Source organism: Anguilla anguilla, chromosome 1 (genome assembly GCF_013347855.1).
Source record: "Anguilla anguilla isolate fAngAng1 chromosome 1, fAngAng1.pri, whole genome shotgun sequence".
NCBI lineage: Eukaryota > Metazoa > Chordata > Actinopteri > Anguilliformes > Anguillidae > Anguilla > Anguilla anguilla.
This window is the reverse complement of record NC_049201.1, coordinates 13,108,424-13,128,559: the sequence shown is the minus strand read 5'-3', so window position 1 is coordinate 13,128,559 and position 20,136 is coordinate 13,108,424. Positions and strand designations below refer to the sequence as shown.

Here is a 20,136-nt window from a genome sequence, read left to right as displayed (position 1 = left end):
TTCAAATCCCATACAATGAAGGTTTCCACAGAAAAATGACAAGGACTGCTTTTTTCGTTAATGCTTTTATTCACCGATTAAAAGAAATGCATCCATTCAACATAAACTCAATCAACATTCAGCTGGTTTGCCCAATGTGTCAGTTTAGTTTTATGTATATTTTCCTTCCTTTTTTTACCTCTGATCATTTTCAATCAATAAAATCTCACCACATCTGGCATGTTCACAACTGTGCCAGTGGATTCACGTTGCTGATGTACATATAAAATCATAATGCTATGTGCTCACTGGAGACAAAAATAGACAGAACACTCCTGTCCAGATATTAAACATTTAAGATGGGAAAACCATTTTGTAAATAACGCTTATAAACTTTAAACATGTTCATAAATAGAATCTGGACATGCGTTGCATAAACATTTCTATACTGATCTATATATAACACACATATATAGATGTATATAGATATGTATATACACATTGTGTTTTTTCCCGAAGTTTATAAGGTAGCAGCCAGGTCTTAGCACTGCTAGTACCCCGTGGTGGCCACATTACCGACTTCTTTATTGCGAACTGTCCTGATTTTAAACAAATGCACAACATTCGTACCACTTAACTGGGGCCAGCTGGCCAGTCTCACAGAGACGATGTCTGTACCCACGGTTGCCCCTGAAACTGAGTTGGCTTCCGAAGAATCAAAATTTTAAAATAATAAGGCCAACAACATTTGCAAGTAAGTTCTTTCCATTTTAGTGACAGAAAAAAAGAGACTAGGTTATATGCATTCCTCTTGCATAGTTTGAACTTTGTAACGCAAGCCAGCCCTAAATAAATGACTTCTCTCAAGCTTGTTTCTGACCTATACCACAGAGGATCTATCACACAAGATGATTTTTTTGGGTTTGCTCAGTGTAATCTCAGAAATGAAGTAAAGCAATGATAGGAAGCATCTATGATTCTCACTCCTGTAAGGTCTTGCTCAACTACAAGCTTTGCACTCTTAAGGCTGGCATGAGGTGGTCTTTATTAAGGTAAGAGATCGGAGCAAATACGTAGCCTACATAAGCAACAGCAAGTCAACTCTGAGATCGATGTCCAAAGCTGCCTGGCTCCTTTTAGTGAGAAGTTCAGATTGTGAATGCATAAGTTTCTGAAAACAAAATTAAAAACAAAAAAATATGACAAGAAAATATGGAGATCCACATTGTAAGAAACAACTGGTCGTTTTCAGGATAAAAAGATCCCCTCCCTTTGCTCTGAAAAGTGATAAGCAAGGGGAAAGGGTAAACAACCACGTCTATCATGATGTACTTAAAATTTTCACACTGCAAAAAGATTTTATAACAGACCAGCTGTCTGCTACTGATTGGACCCCATTGCTCAAAAAAAAAAAAAGAAATTAAAAAATAAGGAGTAAAAAAATAAATAACTTCATGCAGACATTTGGCCGTTTTTTTTCTCCCCAGTGGAATGTTCCTTATCGTCTCATAGCAGCTTACAGGTTTGATAGAACCGACCATGATTTTCAGAATTACATTCACTCTTCACAGTGAAACAGGTGCATTGTAAGAGTTCTACCATTGGTGACCAAGCCACAGCACAGCTGTGTTCAAGACAGGTCGAACTTCGACTTCTTAGTACGTAAATCTTATAGTAGTATAGCTTGGCTGGCCAGCCATTGGCCTGCCCCCTGCCAGCATGTGGGCACTTTGATAGGGTTGTATTACCGTGATCTTTGGCAGCTGACGCAGACGCTGACAGAAGTAAAATCCAGTGACTTGTTGAGAAAGGTTTTTCTTTCCATTAACAAGCTTTCGTACATGAGGCCTGAGCGGTTGAACCCCTCTCCCTAGTCTGACCGTAACCCTGAGAAAGGCTGTTTCCTGTTGTTCACTGGTGAGAAAATGGTACACCTTAATTCTTACACACACACCTCCCTCAATGTATGCACTTTTGAAACTTAAAAAAAGAAAGAAAAAAGAAAAAAAACACTGATGCTTCAGTGAACATTCTATAATAAAAAAATTGCTGTACTAGACACTGATTGGAAATAAATTCAAAACATAGGTTTGAAATGAAAGCTTTCTGGGTTTAGGCACGGCATGAGCGATCCTTAGATAACGGATTGTAACAACTGGCATTGTCATATCTTCCTGACTGAATACTACCAATTTCTATTAAGCACACATACACAACACTCATTTCCAAATATATAGTGATCTAACATTTTCTTTTTGGTGTTGTACTAAAATAGAAATGGGAATTAAACAAATAAAATAATCCCTCAGGTTACATGCATCTTTTTCGATTCTTCACCATAACTTTGCTTCTCATGCATTTTCTGCAGGCTTTGCGTTCAGTTATAGAGGAACTTTGCATGCAGTCTTACACATAGGCTACGAAACATCTCAGCAAATCTCACTGGTTGATTGAAAGGTTTTCGGACAGAAAATAATTTTCCCTTCCCCCTTTTCACATTCTAAACGTAACAGGTCAGCACTCAAAAACGATTTGCATACTTCTGTTTTCTGAAAGTTCTTTTTTCCTGACATGAGTGGTCTGTCAACACTGTGGCTGGTTCACAAATGCAGTAGTTTTACAACCAAACCATCAAGTGATGCCTTCGGATCTTAGGAATGCATTATCTCAGGACTAAAGAGTTGGGAGACCCACACATCTGAAAACAACAGTGAAGTGTCCTCTCTGAAGATATATATAGTCTATTGTGCAACGACAAATCTCCACTGTTATTCAGACAAGCAAGGATAAAGACAGATATGCCATTAATGGGAACTCCAGAACAAGAAGCATCCAGATTTGCCATCGAAAGACTGTTGGCTTCACATTCTAATACTATGCAAGCACCGGATTCCCTCTTCTATGAGCTTTAAAACAGCAAATACACCATAGAAAATTATTTAAAAGTCTTACAGACGCACATTATAGATGTCAACCTTTTAAAACTACTGAGGGAGAAAGCGCAAATAGGAAAAAAAACCAACAACTTTGAAAGCGTGTTTTGGAAGAGCTTTTCAAATACACACAGTATTTAGCCCCCAGGCACACATGCCTCAAACAACAGCACAAGACAAAGCCTTCATTGTAAAAATACCGCAAGTGCAAGATTCCTGAGATATGGAACAAGCAAACTTAGTTCTTCCTCTGTCCAAAGCTCAGTGGATGAAACACTCCATAAACCTTGATATAGAAACAAGGAGATGTTCAAGGCAACTGTGACTCAAGACTTAATAAATAAAACCAACAGACTGGCTGATTGCTTCATACATCATCATCACCATCATCGCGTGTGGCGCCTACCTGAGACGGATCGAGAGGATTTTAAGAAAAGGACTGCAGCATTTTACAGTGATCCTCCTTGTGAGATCACTGGCACAGCCCCCAAGAAACCTGCAGAACTATGCAGTGGAGTGAGATGCCAACCTCTGCTATCTGTTCCAAGAAAGGACAAAGCTCCACCACCAGTGCGTCTGTACTTCCAGGTTAGAAAACCAGCAGGATCTTTGTCCCGTACATATCAACATCAACTCAAAACAATTAGAAAGATTTTTCTTTTTTCAAATGAGCAGAAGGCTGAAGGGCTGTACTAGTGTCCATCAGAGCTCCGTCCTAGGCCGGAAGACTCAAACCTAACGAAAGGTAATGAGCATGAAGAAGCTTGTCACCTCAAAAAGACAGGGACGGATAAACCGATAGACTTAGCTTACGGCAACTCTACACTCCCCTATAAGAAACCAATAAACAAACAAGTAAACAACACGCCTAACGTCTTGTAAGCTAGCCATGATAAAGCCCTTCCCCCCCACTCACTCATTAGCTAATAAACCAATATCCAACTATACTCTCCTATTAAGAAGCAAGATATATAGATAGATATAAATATTGAGCGAATACTGATTAAACACAGCACATATAAAGGGTTAGTTCACACTACAGAAAACAAAACAAAAAATAAAAATAAAATGAAACAGAGCCTTTATGTAAAGAAGCATTAAGCATGGGTGTTAAATATGGGGTGGGTGGGGAGTGGGGCGGGGGGGCTACATGCCCTCACTGAAGCTCTGCATCTCCCTGTAGAAGTGCTGGAAAGGCTCACTCAGGACGATGCTGGTGTCCATCATGGGGTGCCAGACGCGGCCCAGCCCGTGGGACACCTCCTTGATGAGGTTGCGCACAGGCTCCTCCTCCAGGTAGAACACCGGGTCCGGGTCGAAGTCGATGCTCTCCTCCGACACGGCCAGCACCCTCAGGTTGGAGCCGCGCAGGCGGGAGATGGCGACGAGGTTGTGGGCCCAAACCGTGTAACCTGCGAGCCAGGGACATTTGACACTGTCATCTCCATGACACTTCTACTCCCCAATCAAAACAAGGAAGTCGGTCACATTAGGAGACGATTACAATTCATAAAAACACAGGTGGTGGGGGCTGCTTCCTGGACATCATGCTACATCAAGCTGAAAACTAAAATAAATGCTCATTTCAGCCAAAGGGAAAATCCCAGCTAAAGGCAGCCTGTCTGTCCAGCAGCACTCACCATGGATGACGAGCACAGAGAGATGAATGCAGCGCCAGGCTAGCAGCACCAGCGGGTCCTCGTTGCGATTGTCGCTGAGGTCCGGGAAGTCGGCTTCGTCCCTCATGAGGATGAAGTGGGTGAGGGTCTTGTGGTACTGCAGGGAGATGAGGTCCACGATGGCCACGCTGGTGCAGGTGGAGTAGCTGTCGAAGTGAATCCTCTCCAGGGGCAGGCTGGGCTTCAGCACCGTCAGCAGGTCTTGGCTGCGCACGTCCAGCGCCATGACGTAGACGCGCAGGTTGCCGCTGTGGCGCACCAGCGCCTTCCAGTCGTCCTCGCTGGCCGTGCCTTCCAGGGGCTTGCTGGCCAGGACGGTGCCGTTGATCAGCAGGGAGAGGCGGTGCAGAGGCACGTGGTCGCTCCTGGAGAGGAGGCGGCACATGTCGGAGGTGAAGTCGCAGAAGTCCAGGGCCAGGGAGCGGAGGTTGAGCAGGCGCTCCATCTCAACAGCCGGCACCAGGGAGGGCAGCTGATTGTCCAGCAGGCTCAGGTGCTCCAAGGAGGTGGCGCTGGGGTTGGACATCGCCGCAAGGGTGGTGGGGGTGACCATCCCGAGCATGAAGGCCGAGGACAGCCATTTCACGCGCCTGCTGTTGGTCAGGACCTCTTCAAACAGCATCTGGATCCTGGAAAAGGAGAGAGGTGTCGAGGTAAGGCACGGCTCAGTCATTCTGAACACACAATGTTGAGTTTCTGACCGCCCCCCCAAAGACTCACTCTTTGATTTTCTTGCTTCCTTGGTCAACCTGATGGAATTGGGCACTGTCCAAAATGCCCTCATCTTGGAGGATACAGGTGTCTCCAAACAGACTCAGCTTCTGAAGGTTTCTGGGAATGCAATGCAATTTGGAAAAATGTATGTTTTCCCAGCTGTAGTGACGCAATAACAAACTGAGTAATAAAATTGATTTAAATCTTATGAAACAGAACAGTTCAGTTTCAGGATTGGGAAAGAAAACTATTTGTCTTGAAAATTATACAAAGCTGCTTGTGGCCAAAACAAAAAGAATAAATTACTCGGTATATTTGCTAGTGACATTCAACAATCATGTTTGTAGATTTAGCCTTTTGTAGCACTGGTCCACAATCCATGTGGCACTGACCAAGCATAACCTTTAGAGGTCTACACTAGAAAATCCAGAGTTTTCCAGCAAAATGAATGTGGGACAAAAGAATGAACTATATACTAAAAACACACTGTATGGGTCAGAACAGAAAAGCACAATGGATCCTGGTAAGTCCAGACAATTCTAACCAAAATGGACATGATGTAAGCAAGTTTTCAGAGCATATTTTGAGGGTGAAATATTCAGATATACAAAAAAAGGAAAATTGGCATATATGTTATTGGTTTACTATCAACAATGCTCAATGGCATTAACCTTTAAAATCAGAAATACAGTTGCCTACTCAGGTGAACTTGATCTATAGGATTTTTATCTCGTGACTTTTTTTTTGAAACACATAGCTCATGTCTGATAGGGGTACCACGTTCTGCTGGCAGACTGAACTGGAAAAAATGCCTACAGTTTGAAGACTTCAGGTTTAATAGAAAATGTTTGTTTTCGTTATCCAGCTATGCACCTAGTTACCAACAGGAACCGCTGCAGAGTCAAAATCAACGAAGCACGCAGTTCTGAGCCTTCCTGTATAATGCAAACAACTTGCAAAATTCTAAAAATGTGGATACCATTACAAGTGACCAGTGCATCCATTACATACAACCCATAGCTAAGGCGTGCACCCATTACGTAACGATATGAGTTTGTTTATAGCTAGCTAGAAAGTCGGTTATGTATGACCTAGCTTTCTAAAGCAACTGACGCAGTTTGCTTTAAAATGGCTGGTTGTAGCTAGTTCATATAGCAAAATACCTGTTACTCCGAATGCTGTTCAGCACACATAACACCTGGTCGAGGTAGGTGTTCATCGCATCCTTCCAACGGTCAGAAAACTGGGGGTCGCTTTCAGGAGGCTCCATTCTACCCTCTACACCATGCAAAGGGCTGAGATACCCTTCCACGGGGGCAAACTCCAGCTGTAACTCACGCACGAAGGAGCCAATCTTCCGCATGAGAAACTCCAATTTCGGGGTCTCGTCAGTGCCATTTGTGCCACCACCGACCCGCAGCTTAAGCTCCGTCCACAGTGCTGGATAGAACAGACACTCCCTCCAGCGAGAGCACACAGCCGAGGCCCTAAGCTTGTCCCGAGCGGACAGGAAGGAAAATATGTGGACAATTAGCTCGCTAGGTAAGGCCGAGGCTCCGACACCCCCGACCAGAGCCATGGCCGCTTGATACTGCCCTTTTACACTCAGGAACACGAAAAATAGTTAACCGTTTAAATGTTCCTATGCACAGGCAGATCAACTGCAGCACTATTTTAACTCTGATGGCCCTCAGTGAAAACAAACATCGCATAGCAGCTTTCCCTTCAATACTATTGGATCACACCACATCTCTTCCTGTGTGGGGGGGAGGGGGGGAAACATGCGCGTTCAATGTAACATTCGCTTCAGCAACCTTAAATATATACAATTTATATAGTTTATGCAAGTTCATTTTTTTGTAAGATTGTAATATTATACTTTATAATTGTGAATAGATGAAAAATAGCATTACTTCAGGTTTAAAAGGCCTTACGAATCTATGTATATGGTTCAATCCAAAACCTTGTTATTTTTGCTATACCTCTGTATTTTCAAAAGGGGGCGTTCGTCGGGAAAGGGCTTTTTCGTTACTGTGGGAGCAGTTGTAGGAATTGTGGTGTATTATTCGAAAAATAAAATGTATTAGTCGCTTACACCATGAATTGAGTCATTTATTCTATAGAAAATAAGACCAAGTCAAAAAATAAGACTGACCAACAGTTCTTTTGACACCTGTCATGAAAGGCAAACACACTGTAACAGAGTTTTAAAGTACTTTTACTGCTGTGGCCCTGGCACATCGTTTCCATGCTCCTTTTAATGTCAATGTATACATAATTATAGGAATGGTGGAATTTAATAACCCATACCGTCACCCCTGATACAGGAGGAAATTACATGGTTGGTTAGTCACATGGTGTCAGGATGGTTTTGCCATCTAAAATGAACAAGAATGAATTCATGCACTACCTACAGAACTATCAGAATTACATTCCCTCCGTTCTGCCATGCCCATGCTGCTTTATAGTCAATTTCCATCACTTGTTCCATGCTAGTTTCTCATTATTACCATCATCATCATCATAATCAACCTCATCGTCAGCATCATCATCATCATCATCATCATCCTAGTTTTGGGAAATATTGAAATGGATTTTAATGTGTTTTATTAAGGCCCTGAAACCACATGGATTATATATACTGGATCAGCAGACACAAGGTCAATGTTGAATATCTGTATTCTAGATTTCCGCATGAACAGCAGAGGAACTTGATTCTTTTTACTGGAATCACTTCTGCCCTCTTGTGGATTACTCAAACTCTGTCACTGTTTTCAGTGGCTCAGATATGTGAGGCCTATGAATACATAAATACATACATTCAGAATCCTTTTTGATTATTTTCTTACAGGCTATTTCTGAAACAAATGTCACTATCAGTTTGCCAGATGTTAACCTTTTGCGCATATGGTAGCTCCCCAAAATTGTGAATACAAACTGCATAAAGTTATTTTCAGCTGTGAACTCTAGCACATGTTAAATATTGACAACTTTGAAAACAAATAGCTGGTAGACATACCACCATGTACCCTGCTCTTGTGTCTGGCTGAAGATAAGCAGGTGTGGGTTTGGGTACTATTGGAATGGTGTCCCTGGGAAAATAAAGTTTGCTGTTGAATGTGGTGTTTGTGGGCCAGTAGGGGCAGTCTTCCCTCCGTACACCAAAATAAACCCAACTGGCCTCTGTGAAAAGCACTGTGTGCAGGAGGAGTTTATGTCTTTTGGACGAGACTAAATTGTGGTCATAACCTACAATGGTCATTTAAATTAGAATTTAGAGAACTTAGAACTTGTCGCAGAGTCACCCAGATTAGACTTTTCTAGATGAGCAAAATTGAACTAACTCAGACAAGACTCCAGCATACTAATAGCATGATGGGTTTTTCCTGTTAAGCCTTATATTTTGTTTATTGATAGTCAAACAATAAGCTTTTAATCCTATTTATATGTGGCAGTCACTCTTACCTGTATATTTACAACACATTAACATACACTCAAGGTCAATAGTGAATATACAGGACCAATATTACTTTTTAAGCCTGTATTTCCACGCTCCAATACCAAAAGGATAATAGAAGATTTTCTGAAGGCGGTTTTAGGGAATCAATACATTTTTGTACCTTAATCACTTCAATTAAACGAACTTGAATCCTGATACCAAAAAGTTATTCAACTGGTATTTAAGTGTGTATTGGTTGTGTTTATTTATTTTTTGCTTTAAAAGGATTAATGCAGTTACAGCATAGATATGTTTGTGAGGTAGAGAGCCTCCAGTTCCAGTGATAACACTGTGGTTGTGTCTTTAAAATAAGGAGGGGCAGTTCTTGGAGACGTCATGTCCGTTTTGCAGCGCCGAAAAGAATCGACAACAAAACCGACTCCCAGTGGGTGTTGAAGAACGAGAGATGGCAGAGCTTTCGCTTTATCTTACAAACATCAATGTGTCTTTGGGACAAAATATGGACGTAGAAAAGGTACGCAGGTGTTACTATGTTAGTTATTTAATTTGATATTCAAGAAAGTTAATGTACTGATTCCGCCACAGTTTGCGGTTTACGTTTGCTGTGTGGTAGATCTTATAAGTAACCCAACCGGTTACTCGCCTAGTTAGCGTAGTTGGCTATTCGTAAAGTCGTTATGCCTGCCACTTCAAACAATGTACCGTTGTGAAGTTGGAGACAAGTCCTCTAAAGTTGCGATCACTAGTTTAGCTCTTTGACAGTTAAGTGTTTCTCTTTGTGTATATGTGTAGTATATATGTATATAATACCCGTTGATTAATTTAATTAAGTACCATCCATGTATGTTTAGTTTGTGGGCGTCAATTTTAGGACCAGGAACCATATAGATGTATTATACTTCCTCGTTGAACAAAATTTCAATTATTAGGTAAATTTGTCAGTAATTTAGCTTTATCATGTCTTGATTTTGAATGTAAAATGATTCAAATGAAATGTATTAACTGGATTGTTATTAATCGTGTATCAACGATTTATTTATGTAACATTTGAACATATTTAGACTGGAGAAGAAATTTTCGTTGCTTGTTTCCCGTTGCCAGATGCAATACCATATCCCAGCTAATACAGCTGTATTTTGCTTTGTTATAAAAATGTTTTGTTAAGTAGTAAACTAGATTAAATTATTTTTTTATTATGGCCATTATCTTTTCATGGGAGCATTAATATTGTATAAGTTTCACTTGCTAACATTTTTTGGTTGTTGTGATAGAGCCAAAATGCTGGAAAGGACTTTGAGAGTGTGGAGTTGGGTGAGTTGGGCAAGAAGCAGAAAAAACCTCGCAAGATCATTCACTTTGCCAGTGGAGAGACCATGGAGGAGTACAGTACGGAGGAGGAAGAAGAGGAGGAACCTGAGAAGAAGGATCTGATGTCTGCCCCTGACCCGGTGAGTGTCTTGCGGAGCTGGACTTCAGTGTCTCATCTTACCATTTAAGTTAAGATTGTGAACCATTCATCCACTTTAACCAGGTTTCTGAATTTCACATATATTTCAGGCAAAATTGACCTGGGGGCCCTACTTTTGGTTCCACATGTGGAGAGCTGCCACTTCTACTGTCTCTGGTGAGAGTTTGAGAACTGCTGCCTGAAAGGCTGTATTGCATAGGTCAAATAAAGTGTCTTACTAATGAAAGAAATTGCTTGAGACCATTGCTATATTGGCATATTATCAACAAATGATGTTACTAATCAGCATTCCAGAGTTACGGATTAACTGTCAACTTTGACAAGTAAAGCAAAATTGGAAGTCAGTGGCGGAGTTGCTGGTGTTTTTGTTTCTGGCATCATGCACCTCTATGAGCAGTGCACCCTAATCCTTGCCTGTGGCCTGAACCATGTGAGAAATACATGGACATACTGTTACCCTGTGAGGATAATTACAAATGCCCTCCAACCACAGCCATTAATGCCAAAGCCAGAACAAAAAAAAGACCTATTTTACACCAGAAAGCAAACAGTTCCAATTGAATCTACGAATTGTGTATGCAAATGTAATAATTATGCATAGCTTGTAGAATGTCTGGTCTTCAATATGTAAACTATATTTCTATTGGCACTATATTTGTAGGGCTTTTCCCTGTTAGGTTATACATTAACATTTTATTTTGCACTCTTTAACTGTTCTGAAGATATGAATAATGTATCCAAGTTTTGAGACCTGCATGGTATCACAATTTCATCCCTGTTTGCAGACTGCACCTTCAAGTGTCTGTCAGGATCGGTAAACCCCTTTGAAAGTGTTCTGAAATGTTTAGATGGCTTTTTAATGTGTTGTCGGTTGCTTGTGACTTTCAGTTTGTGACTATCTTGGAGAAAAGATGGCCTCATTTTTTGGAATCACCTCACCGAAGTACCAGTATGCTATCGATGAGTATTACAGGATAAAGAAAGAGGTTTGTGAACACTGGGCCCTATTACTAATTTGAATAGGCACTAACCTTCAAGTGAGAAGGTATAGTGGACATTAACAAAATATATATGGTACTTTGGGGACATGAAAGAACCCTATTTTGTCTGTGAGCACTGAGCAGGATGTAAGCTGTTGCATTAACAACGTTGGCCATGGTGCTCCTATAACACGTTCTGAATATGCTTGACATACTGCAAAAATAAAAAGTACAATGCATGTAATTAATTTTGTTTTATGAGTATAATGTATATATGGATGGGTCAGTTTTTTAGTTTAGAATACCTATTGTTAAAGTAATTTTTCAGGAAAGATCAGGAAACACATTCTTTTCTAAGGTGAGGGTTTATGCACCATAATATAGATTTTTTTGATTCATTTATAGCCGTGCATTTATGGTAGCAGTCGTACCAAGTTTTGAAGGTTGATCTCCACAATTTGCTTGAAAGGTGCATCATGGCTGAAATTGTAACAGTGATGCTGTAAAATGGCCATATTGACTCTAGTGGTGTATATAAGCATTTTAAAGTATTTTTATGCAGTTTTATTTCATACATTGAAAGTGAACGGGTGAACATTAGTTAATGTTCAGTTGTTAACCTCAAGACCCAAGTTATTGATCTGTGGTGTGGCAAACAGGAAGAAGAGGAAGAGGAGGAGAACCGCATGTCTGAGGAGGCAGAGCGCCACTTCACAGAGCAGCAGAACCAGGAGGGCCAGGAGCCAACGACGGAGCAGCCCGAGGGCACCGCCTCCTTTGTGAACATCACTTTTGAGCTGGAGAAAGAGACCCAAGCCATGGCTGACACTCACACCATGTCTGACACTAACAGAGCCACCGCCCCCATCCCTACCTAACACACTGTTAACCTGGTTTGATAATGTTATTTTCTGTGACGGCATAAGATTTGTCTCCTCTTAAGTGTTTGTTTTGCAACAACAAACTTAACTGGTTGAAATTTGTGTAGCGAAGTTACTTAAACGGAGATCTACAATTTGAAGACCTGTTTACGAATGTAATGCAGCAGGTTTGTTGATCTGTATACGCTGACCTTGAGGTTTTGTATTTTGCACGCGTATACTCGACACTACTGTGTCAAACATTTGTCAAATTCCAGTTGCCTTTACACTGTGAGTTTGAGGTTGTTACATAGGACAGAGGACAAGTGTCTCCTGATGAAGGATGTTACAAGTATGTATATTCAGTGTTTGGAAGGAAGTACCGAGCCAAAGGATTTTCTTTTATGCACGAGCAAATCAACATGCTCAATCTTTACATATAAATACAAATGACTATAGCAATGTTTGTCCTTGAATGATGAGTACGTAATTCAAGGATAGGTTCATAATTACAACACTGAAATACTGTTCTGAAACTAAAAGCACCTGACGTGCATTTTTGGGAAAGAACAATATACTGTATATCCCATCTAATTGTAACCATTATGTTCAAAATTTCAAGCAGTCAGCATCCTGGTGTGTGTGTGGTAGTTTGAGGTGTAGCATTTTTAGTGAGTTGAAACAAATTTTGTACACCTGATGATGGGGTTCAACCATTTGACAGTTGAGGTCAGTTCAAATCTGAAAATCATCAACCAGCAAGATGGTTTTAAAAGATTTACACAAATTTGAGAACTATTAAGATTTAGAATATCTGCTCACGGATGATGTGGTCTTAAAGATTCCTTCATAGGTATGAACTGTGTACGAGTAAGGTTTTTTTTTTTTTTTTTTTTTGAAAACTCAACATCTCATTTTAGTTTTCTTCCTCATAACTGGCCATTAGATTTAGTACTTCCGCCCCTTAATTCGTTTGAAAAATGGTGCAAATTATGACAGGAGCAGACGCTAAGTAGATTTGTTTTTCAATATACTTTTTAAAAAAAATTCAAATTCTGGTAAAAAAAAAAAAAAACTAAGAATTTGCTCTGTATTAAAAAAGGTTGCACTATGCTTTAGACAGTAGATGCCTAGCATTCTGAGCTAAGCATCTCATTTTTTCATTGATATTTTCCACCAAATTTGGGCATTAGGAATGGTTGCCTGTGTTATTTTTCAGTGAATCCACACCTTTTCTTGTATATGCAAGGTTCAAACATCTTGATAAATATTAATATTTTCCTTCAACAAGGCCAGTGTGTATTCCGTATTCACTGGTGGAAAACATCCTTAAGACCCAAGTGTGCACTTAAAGTAATTAATCATGGTATTTTCAGTCTATTTACAACAGAAATGTAACAAGTCCTCATTGTTTATAAAACTTTTATTTATGTAAATCTTTCAATTGAAGGCTTTTTTAAAATAATTATTTGGGGAAATTGCTCATTTTGTACATAATCTAGCTTAATAAACTTTTAATAACTAACTTTTGTCTTGTCATTTCAGTCCATGACATTTCTCTTTAGAGTGAAAGGGCTTTTCAGACTGAATGCTTCATGTGAACATTTCGCAGAAGGCAGAATTAATATTCCTGCCATGCAGTCCATCCATCTGCAGTGTCATGTGTCATCCAGATCAGTGCTGCTGTCATTGTCATTGGCCACAAGGACCTCTCTGTTCTCATAGGTCCAAAACCCATTCAGGTCAATGAGGATACTGCTGACTGTGTCCCCCTGGCTGCTGGTCACTAGGTCCTGGAGGGTGATCTTGTACGGGTCCTTGGGTTTCACCATGTCAAAGATCTCATCCTGCCACAAAAGGAAACACATTCAGCTGCAGTGACTGGCAGAAGGCTGACATTAGGTAGATGTATCCAGTTTGCTCAGTGCCTTAAATACAATCAAATGCCCACCTTGACATCTTGGAAGGACACAGGCTCCTGCCCATGCAATTTCATCTGTTCCTGGATGGCCTGAAGAAAGAGCAGTTGAAGATGTTTTCGATTCAATTTACAATTGTAGGCTTTCTATAAATTTAATAACAGTTGTATTCTACAGTGCTTTTCATGTATAGAAAACTTTAGAAATTTTACACTTTAATCAGAGGAACTGAACTGAACAAATTGAGGATATCACTATGCATGCTACATTCACAAAGGAAAATATCCTTATTCAAGCATCCACTGGTGCACTGCAGTGGCAGGCAGGGACAGAAGATGAGTCATCCTTTTAAAGGTCAATGAACAAAGCCTTGGCTAGCACCTGCTCCAACTATAAACCCCTCTGTCCAAAAAAAAGCAGTCAGCCATCGCCCGGGTTATAGCAAGGGGCACAAAGCCCGACTCGCATACAAGGGCGATGGATGACAGGGGCGTGGGGGACAGAGCCGATTTTGTTTCACGGTGGCACTTGGAAGGATGGGTGCACTTCCTTCACTGGAGGTCTTTTCATACTAAAACAGAGTCTGCATTCTGTGCCTGGGGGATGTCTCCTAACAAACTGAGCACTGCAAGGCTGAAAGAGGATTCAGGGAGGCGAAAGCACAAAGCTGAGGGTCAATCCATATAAATTTAACACATACATATATATACAGCTATATATAGTAAGGATATATGGTGTGTATTTGGACAGTGTCAATTTTTGTTGTTTTGGCTCTACTCTAGAAAATTTTATTTGAAATGAAACGGTGAAAATTAGGTCAAAGTGCAGACAGTCAGCTTTAATTGGAGGATATTTACATCCGTATTGGGTGATCAGTGTAGGAATTACTGCCCTTATTATACATAGTCCCCCATTGTTCGGCACTGCATCTAAACAAAATAAATCTCTATATAGCACACTACAAGTTTTCAAACCCTGGGGTGCTACACATTAATTTTTTTTTAATGTGGCTTATGTGTCAGTGCGTCATCAATTTTATAACATGAACTTATAAACTGTACTGGAGAAAAAGACTTGTCAAATTAATTAATTAATTTATTAATACAGTGATAAATGTTCTGGAGAACTGAGATTTCCTTGTTGATGCTACAGCTTACACTGTCCTTAGCTTTCTATGTATTACAAATACAGCACTACAGATTGTGTGCAAGGCCAGCAGTGGATGAATTCATAACCTGAGGAAAGAGCGCTCGGCAGTCCTCACCCTGAAGAAGTAATTGAGTGCAAACACGTTTAGATAGCCCTTGTTCTCCATGTCCAGCAGCTTGAAGATATATTGGAGAGCTGCTGGCTCCTTCCTGTTCTCCAAAGCCAGTACAAAATCCAGGTAGGTCTTGTAGTCCTGACAGGAAGCCAAAAACCAGTGTACAGGTTAAAAGCTTGAATGACCTCTCGCTAATGCAGCAGTCATGCACAAGACAATCCATTAGCACAGCAAATCCAACTCATTTTTACTCATTGACCTATTTTGTGTTAGCATTAACAATATCACAAGCAGTCATGCTCGGTATAGCCTATAAATGATCAACATACAAGAAATGACAGTAACCGCAGCAATAGCACAGTATGACTGTAACACATAACTGTATACAGCAATAGGTTTTGCTTTTAGCACAGTGTTTAAAATGCGCAACACGCTGGTGATCTACCATTTCTCCATCATAAGTGAGGCACTCCTGGTAGACGCGGTCCAGGAAGACGTCGGTCAGGGTTCCAGTGCCATAGCGAGACAGTTCCTCCTTACTCAGCATCCCATTGTGGTCCTTGTCCAGATTCAAGTACTGACCTGCCAATGGGGCAAGACATGAACAGCCTTTAACAACACACAGCACAACCAGAGTCACTCTGAAACCATAGAAATGGAAAAAGGAGTGGCAGAGGGGTCATCCGCGTACCATAGACCCTCAGAGCAGACGGTGCAGAGAACCAGTTTGACTCCTGGCTCTCCTTGGACAGTTCCTCATCTCTCAGCTAAAATGGAGAAAAAAGCCAATTAAATACAGTAATTGTAAGTACAGGACATTCACTAAATAGCAATTCTGGAGAAAATAATTTGAAGAACAGAATAATAAGGGTCTTTTCTACTCATTTTAATGAAAATACTGATTGCCAATGATTTACCTCAAGAAGGTCGTCCAAAAAGCTGCACGCCAGGATGTCTTGAATTTTTATTTTCCCTGAAGAAAAAATACAAACAGGTATAAAAACAAATAGGTACACATTAAGCTTACCTTCAGGAGACACCAAACAATGAATTTGTAAGGGAACATAATACTTTACATATTTTTCATTTGCACAGAAATATTCCAAGAGCCGCAGCAAGACTTTAGACAGGAAATGTGCTGTCACATTTCAGCATGGAAGAATAAGCCTGGAAGCTGCATCTTTTTCCTTTCCACTCTCCAGAAAAATCTTCTCCGAGTTCTCTACATCGTTTTCGTATTGTCCACGAAACATTAAAATTTGAAATCAAGGAATTAAAAGGAATACAGGAAGACACCTATTCTAACGCAGCCCTGAATTTATCAAAGCAATTCCATGTAACCATGGCAACTTCAGCTTTGAATATTTAGGTATATGTAGTAGGGGCGTCATTGAGCATCTGTTCTATAAAATCAGGTGGTTATGGGCGTGAGAGTGAGAATAGCGGAACACAAACCGGTGCGCAGAGGGTCCAGAAAGAAGAAGAATTTGCGGACCGCAGTGCAGACATAGAAGGAGTAAAATGACTTCTCCAGGCCATCCAGCTGAGGGAGGGTGGGGATGAGCTCCAGAATGTAGTTCTCCAGGTCCTGTCATGTGACACATGGATACAGAGGCTCAGACACAACCAGACACCAAGAGGGCTGGCGATAGGTGTGATCTTTCAGCCCACTAGCTGAACACTGGCAAAACTCCCAACAGGAACTCAATAATATATAACAAGGAAATACACGTCTTCCTGAAAGGAAGAATACCATTATAATATAACTGGGGAAAACAAAGTAAGTAGTGAGCGCATGTGTGACACTTTCTTAGGGCATGTGTTGTACATATTGGTATGGTGTCTGTGTGTTTAAGCCATAAAGGTGAACCTGAACGGGTATAATAAAACTGCAATCTACAACTTCAGGATATCAGACCAGTCATTCCCAGTGTCGCAGATTAAATCTTTGAGAGAACTTTGCCATTCCAAAGACAAATAACAAAGAAAAAAGGAAAAACGCTGCAAAAGTCAGAGGCTGCAAGAACAAACAGTTCAGCTGAGTGCTTAGACTACAAGGCCACTGCACTAATTAGGAGTCACATCCTGCACTCAGTAGAATGACAGCAAGCAGAGACAACACAGGCACAGACCTAGCTCTGTCAATAACAACAACAGTAATGATCTCCAAATATGTGCATTCTGTTCCAACTGTGAAGAAATACATCAATAAAATAAAGAAGGAAAAAAATGTATAGCCATACATTACATAATAATTATTAATAATAACAATAATAATAATAAGAGCTGTGAATACCTACCGACTCCCGGAGGTAGCCCTGTCCTGCCACGTCATACAAACTCAGCCCAATTCTGGTCTGGTGAAGCCAAACTGATGGGAAAATTAAAATGACATACAATGATAAAAATACCTGTATTTGATTTTATCTGTACATGTGCACCTCCCAAGGGCCAATAGAAGAAAGTAGCAGTGCATCCAACTGGTACATGTAAAATTTACGTGGTTACAAATACTCTATCCTAATTTACTGTAATGTACAGTATGAAAAGAAGAAACATGCACAACAAGTATAAAGAGCACTTTCAGCTTTAGTTACTCATTACAATCTGCTTTAAGTATTCCACATACAAGACATGTCTAAAGTAAAAATTAAAAAAAAACACAGAATACTTCTTACAATCCCGCAAAGCCAAATGTAGGGGCCAATAAGTCATTTTAATTTCTTTTCACCAAATGGCATGGACACAGCTTCTGTGACAGTCACAACTCCAGTTTTCCACACCTGCATGCAGCAATTGCTTACTCTAGATGATTGGCTGTGCCAAGAACAAACCTTTTCTCATGACATAGTTAAAGAACTGCATTATTGATATCCGTCCATATGGATCACCATTAAGGAGCTTGGCATACACTCTGGCAGTGAAGAACTGCCTGTTGGGGAGAGACCAAATTAGGTTGGCATTACATCTCAGATCTATTGCAATAATGTCATAGAAGATCATAAAATGGATTACGACTGCCCCCTACCTGGTAGACAGCATACACACACCATAGTGATTTATTTTACACCTACCCATAAATTCAAGAAACAAGTCGGTGATCAAACCAACCAAGGACAAATTACAAAGCAATGAAGAGGCTGAAAACTAAGGTTCTAAATTACGAAGCTTTTACTTCTCTGCTTACTTGCACTTTGCTCCTGCTTTTTCCCCGACTTTCAAGAAGCTGTCATAATTAATCGTAGCTTCCTCTCCAGTCATTGGGAGTACCTGGTGTTTGTCCAGCAAAAACCACAGGTTCTGGAATAAACCAGAAATGCATATGAATGGACAATACACCCAAATTAATCAATTCTCAACCTTTTTCTCATTCTCAAGCTTCCTGTGTTCACTTCTAATAATAGTATTTGTTACCTGTAATTCTTCGTTGTCCAGAAGCTCTCTGCTTTTCCTCTGCAGAAACACAGCTCTGGACTCCTCACGCAATTTCTGCAGCAAAACCTCATCTTCAGCTGGAAGCTGCAATCAATCAGTTATATTTGGATCACTTTCTAATTTAGCAACAAACATCTGACTCGTTTACAGCGCAATCATACTGTAGGGCTTTCCAGTACATCACTCCAAATCAACTATAACATACTTGGAGTGGAGCAGGGTCACCTGGTGACACAGGCTATATACCCACTGGATAGACACAATAATAATAATGATAATACCCACTAGAAAGACACCAATATTACAGTAGCCTATTTCCCCTAGAAACTATGTATTTAGAGGTGTTCAAATTCATACCCTGTAATAAAAGCGCGGTATGTTTTTATAAGTGGAGTCTCGTTTCTCTCCGCCCTTCCACTCGCTGTAATACTTTGTGAACAGACGAATTTCTTCTTCTTTCTTCTCCTCTTCTGTTTTCTCTACTGTGAAGAGACAATATGATAATTTAATGAAAGACTGACAGCCAAATACAGTTGTTGTTTACAGGCTGTGTCAGTCATTTCTGATTTCCATCTCAGACCTGCCTATTTCATCCAGTTTGAACACGCAAAAACCAATAGTGATATACTACAGATTACTTAATAGGATAAGCCATTAGATTTGGCTTCGATAACGCGATCATGCGTTAGTGGGAAAGCCCGCAATGTTGCAAAGAACCATTTAAATCAAATAACTGTTAGCACACCAGAGATAAATTGTTTTGGCGATGCAGATGATTGATCCATTTGTCAGCTAGGCAACAGCTAGAGCTAGAAAACGACCATTATCTATTCGTGAAGTGTAAGGTAGCTAGCTATTATACAGGTTATTTCAAAAGAAAGTTGATTGAAGTGTTAGACGTCATATCTGAGCCAAGATAGCAGAATAGCTAGCTAGCTATACAGACAAACTAGATAACTTTGACTATTTATGTTTATCCATATTTATGTTTATCTTGGTAGTAGAATAATGTTAGCTTAAGAGTACTGTAAATTAATTTTACTTTATTTTAATTGTATGAGTCCTAATTAAATGTCGTACGTAGTACCGTAACATTAGGGTTTGAATGACCACCTACCCAGCAACCGACGCTGAACAACTAGTCTGGACTAAACTTTAGTGCCGGCTTGCTAAACTGAAAATGCAAAATGTCGCCTTGTCTGGTTAACCAAATCACGTAAACGGTTAGCTTCCAGAATATATAACTCTCTCACCTTTTTTTGAGGAGGCCACTCTCCTCTTTAAAAGTTCTTTCCACTGGATTGCTTTATCGTTTGACATTGCAGAAACGAATAATCACACGAGAAATGTAAACAACTAGCGGATATCCATCGACCTGACACAAGTAGTGATTGGACAACTTCAGATGAACAGAGGTTATGAACTTTTACCTTTTACATTGTCAC

General features: G+C 40.3%; 3 protein-coding genes across 3 annotated transcripts; 1 reads left to right on the top strand and 2 right to left on the bottom strand.

Annotated features, from left to right (window-relative positions):
* Nucleotides 1–49: 49 nt before the first annotated feature.
* Nucleotides 50–7,048, bottom strand: LOC118227852 (F-box only protein 33). Its single transcript, XM_035418819.1, has 4 exons — nt 6,469–7,048; nt 5,312–5,422; nt 4,553–5,220; nt 50–4,324 (listed from the first exon to the last, which is right to left on the bottom strand). Exons 1-4 carry the CDS (start codon nt 6,882–6,884, stop codon nt 4,059–4,061), a joined length of 1,461 nt encoding a protein of 486 aa, XP_035274710.1. The 5' UTR covers nt 6,885–7,048; the 3' UTR covers nt 50–4,058.
* Nucleotides 7,049–9,127: 2,079 nt separating this feature from the next.
* On the top strand, nt 9,128–13,598 carry fam177a1 (family with sequence similarity 177 member A1). The gene is made up of 5 exons (XM_035418856.1): nt 9,128–9,279; nt 10,037–10,213; nt 10,323–10,389; nt 11,122–11,219; nt 11,873–13,598. The coding sequence occupies exons 1-5, from the start codon at nt 9,211–9,213 to the stop codon at nt 12,089–12,091; spliced, it is 630 nt and encodes a 209-aa protein (XP_035274747.1). The 5' UTR covers nt 9,128–9,210; the 3' UTR covers nt 12,092–13,598.
* On the bottom strand, nt 13,481–20,102 carry ppp2r3c (protein phosphatase 2, regulatory subunit B'', gamma). Its single transcript, XM_035418831.1, has 13 exons — nt 19,945–20,102; nt 19,049–19,173; nt 18,671–18,775; nt 18,444–18,556; nt 18,091–18,188; nt 17,557–17,627; nt 16,712–16,844; nt 16,174–16,229; nt 15,948–16,023; nt 15,702–15,838; nt 15,257–15,394; nt 14,025–14,084; nt 13,481–13,920 (listed from the first exon to the last, which is right to left on the bottom strand). The coding sequence occupies exons 1-13, from the start codon at nt 20,009–20,011 to the stop codon at nt 13,732–13,734; spliced, it is 1,368 nt and encodes a 455-aa protein (XP_035274722.1). The 5' UTR covers nt 20,012–20,102; the 3' UTR covers nt 13,481–13,731.
* Between the last annotated feature and the right edge of the window lie 34 nt (nt 20,103–20,136).

Excerpts from the sequence above, each read along its gene's own strand:
- fam177a1 (XM_035418856.1), top strand. The coding sequence starts at position 9,211 with ATGGCAGAGCTTTCGCTTTATCTTACAAACATCAATGTGTCTTTGGGA. Across the intron at positions 10,390-11,121 it reads TGCCACTTCTACTGTCTCTG|TTTGTGACTATCTTGGAGAA; the intron begins GTGAGAGTTTGA and ends TGTGACTTTCAG. Across the intron at positions 11,220-11,872 it reads ATTACAGGATAAAGAAAGAG|GAAGAAGAGGAAGAGGAGGA; the intron begins GTTTGTGAACAC and ends TGTGGCAAACAG.
- ppp2r3c (XM_035418831.1), bottom strand. The coding sequence starts at position 20,011 with ATGTCAAACGATAAAGCAATCCAGTGGAAAGAACTTTTAAAGAGGAGA. Across the intron at positions 18,189-18,443 it reads AAAGCAGGAGCAAAGTGCAA|GCAGTTCTTCACTGCCAGAG; the intron begins GTAAGCAGAGAA and ends TCTCCCCAACAG. Across the intron at positions 15,839-15,947 it reads GTCTGCTCTGAGGGTCTATG|GTCAGTACTTGAATCTGGAC; the intron begins GTACGCGGATGA and ends CCCCATTGGCAG.
- LOC118227852 (XM_035418819.1), bottom strand. The coding sequence starts at position 6,884 with ATGGCTCTGGTCGGGGGTGTCGGAGCCTCGGCCTTACCTAGCGAGCTA. Across the intron at positions 5,423-6,468 it reads AACAGCATTCGGAGTAACAG|AAACCTTCAGAAGCTGAGTC; the intron begins GTATTTTGCTAT and ends TTGCATTCCCAG. Across the intron at positions 5,221-5,311 it reads GGAAGCAAGAAAATCAAAGA|GATCCAGATGCTGTTTGAAG; the intron begins GTGAGTCTTTGG and ends CTCCTTTTCCAG.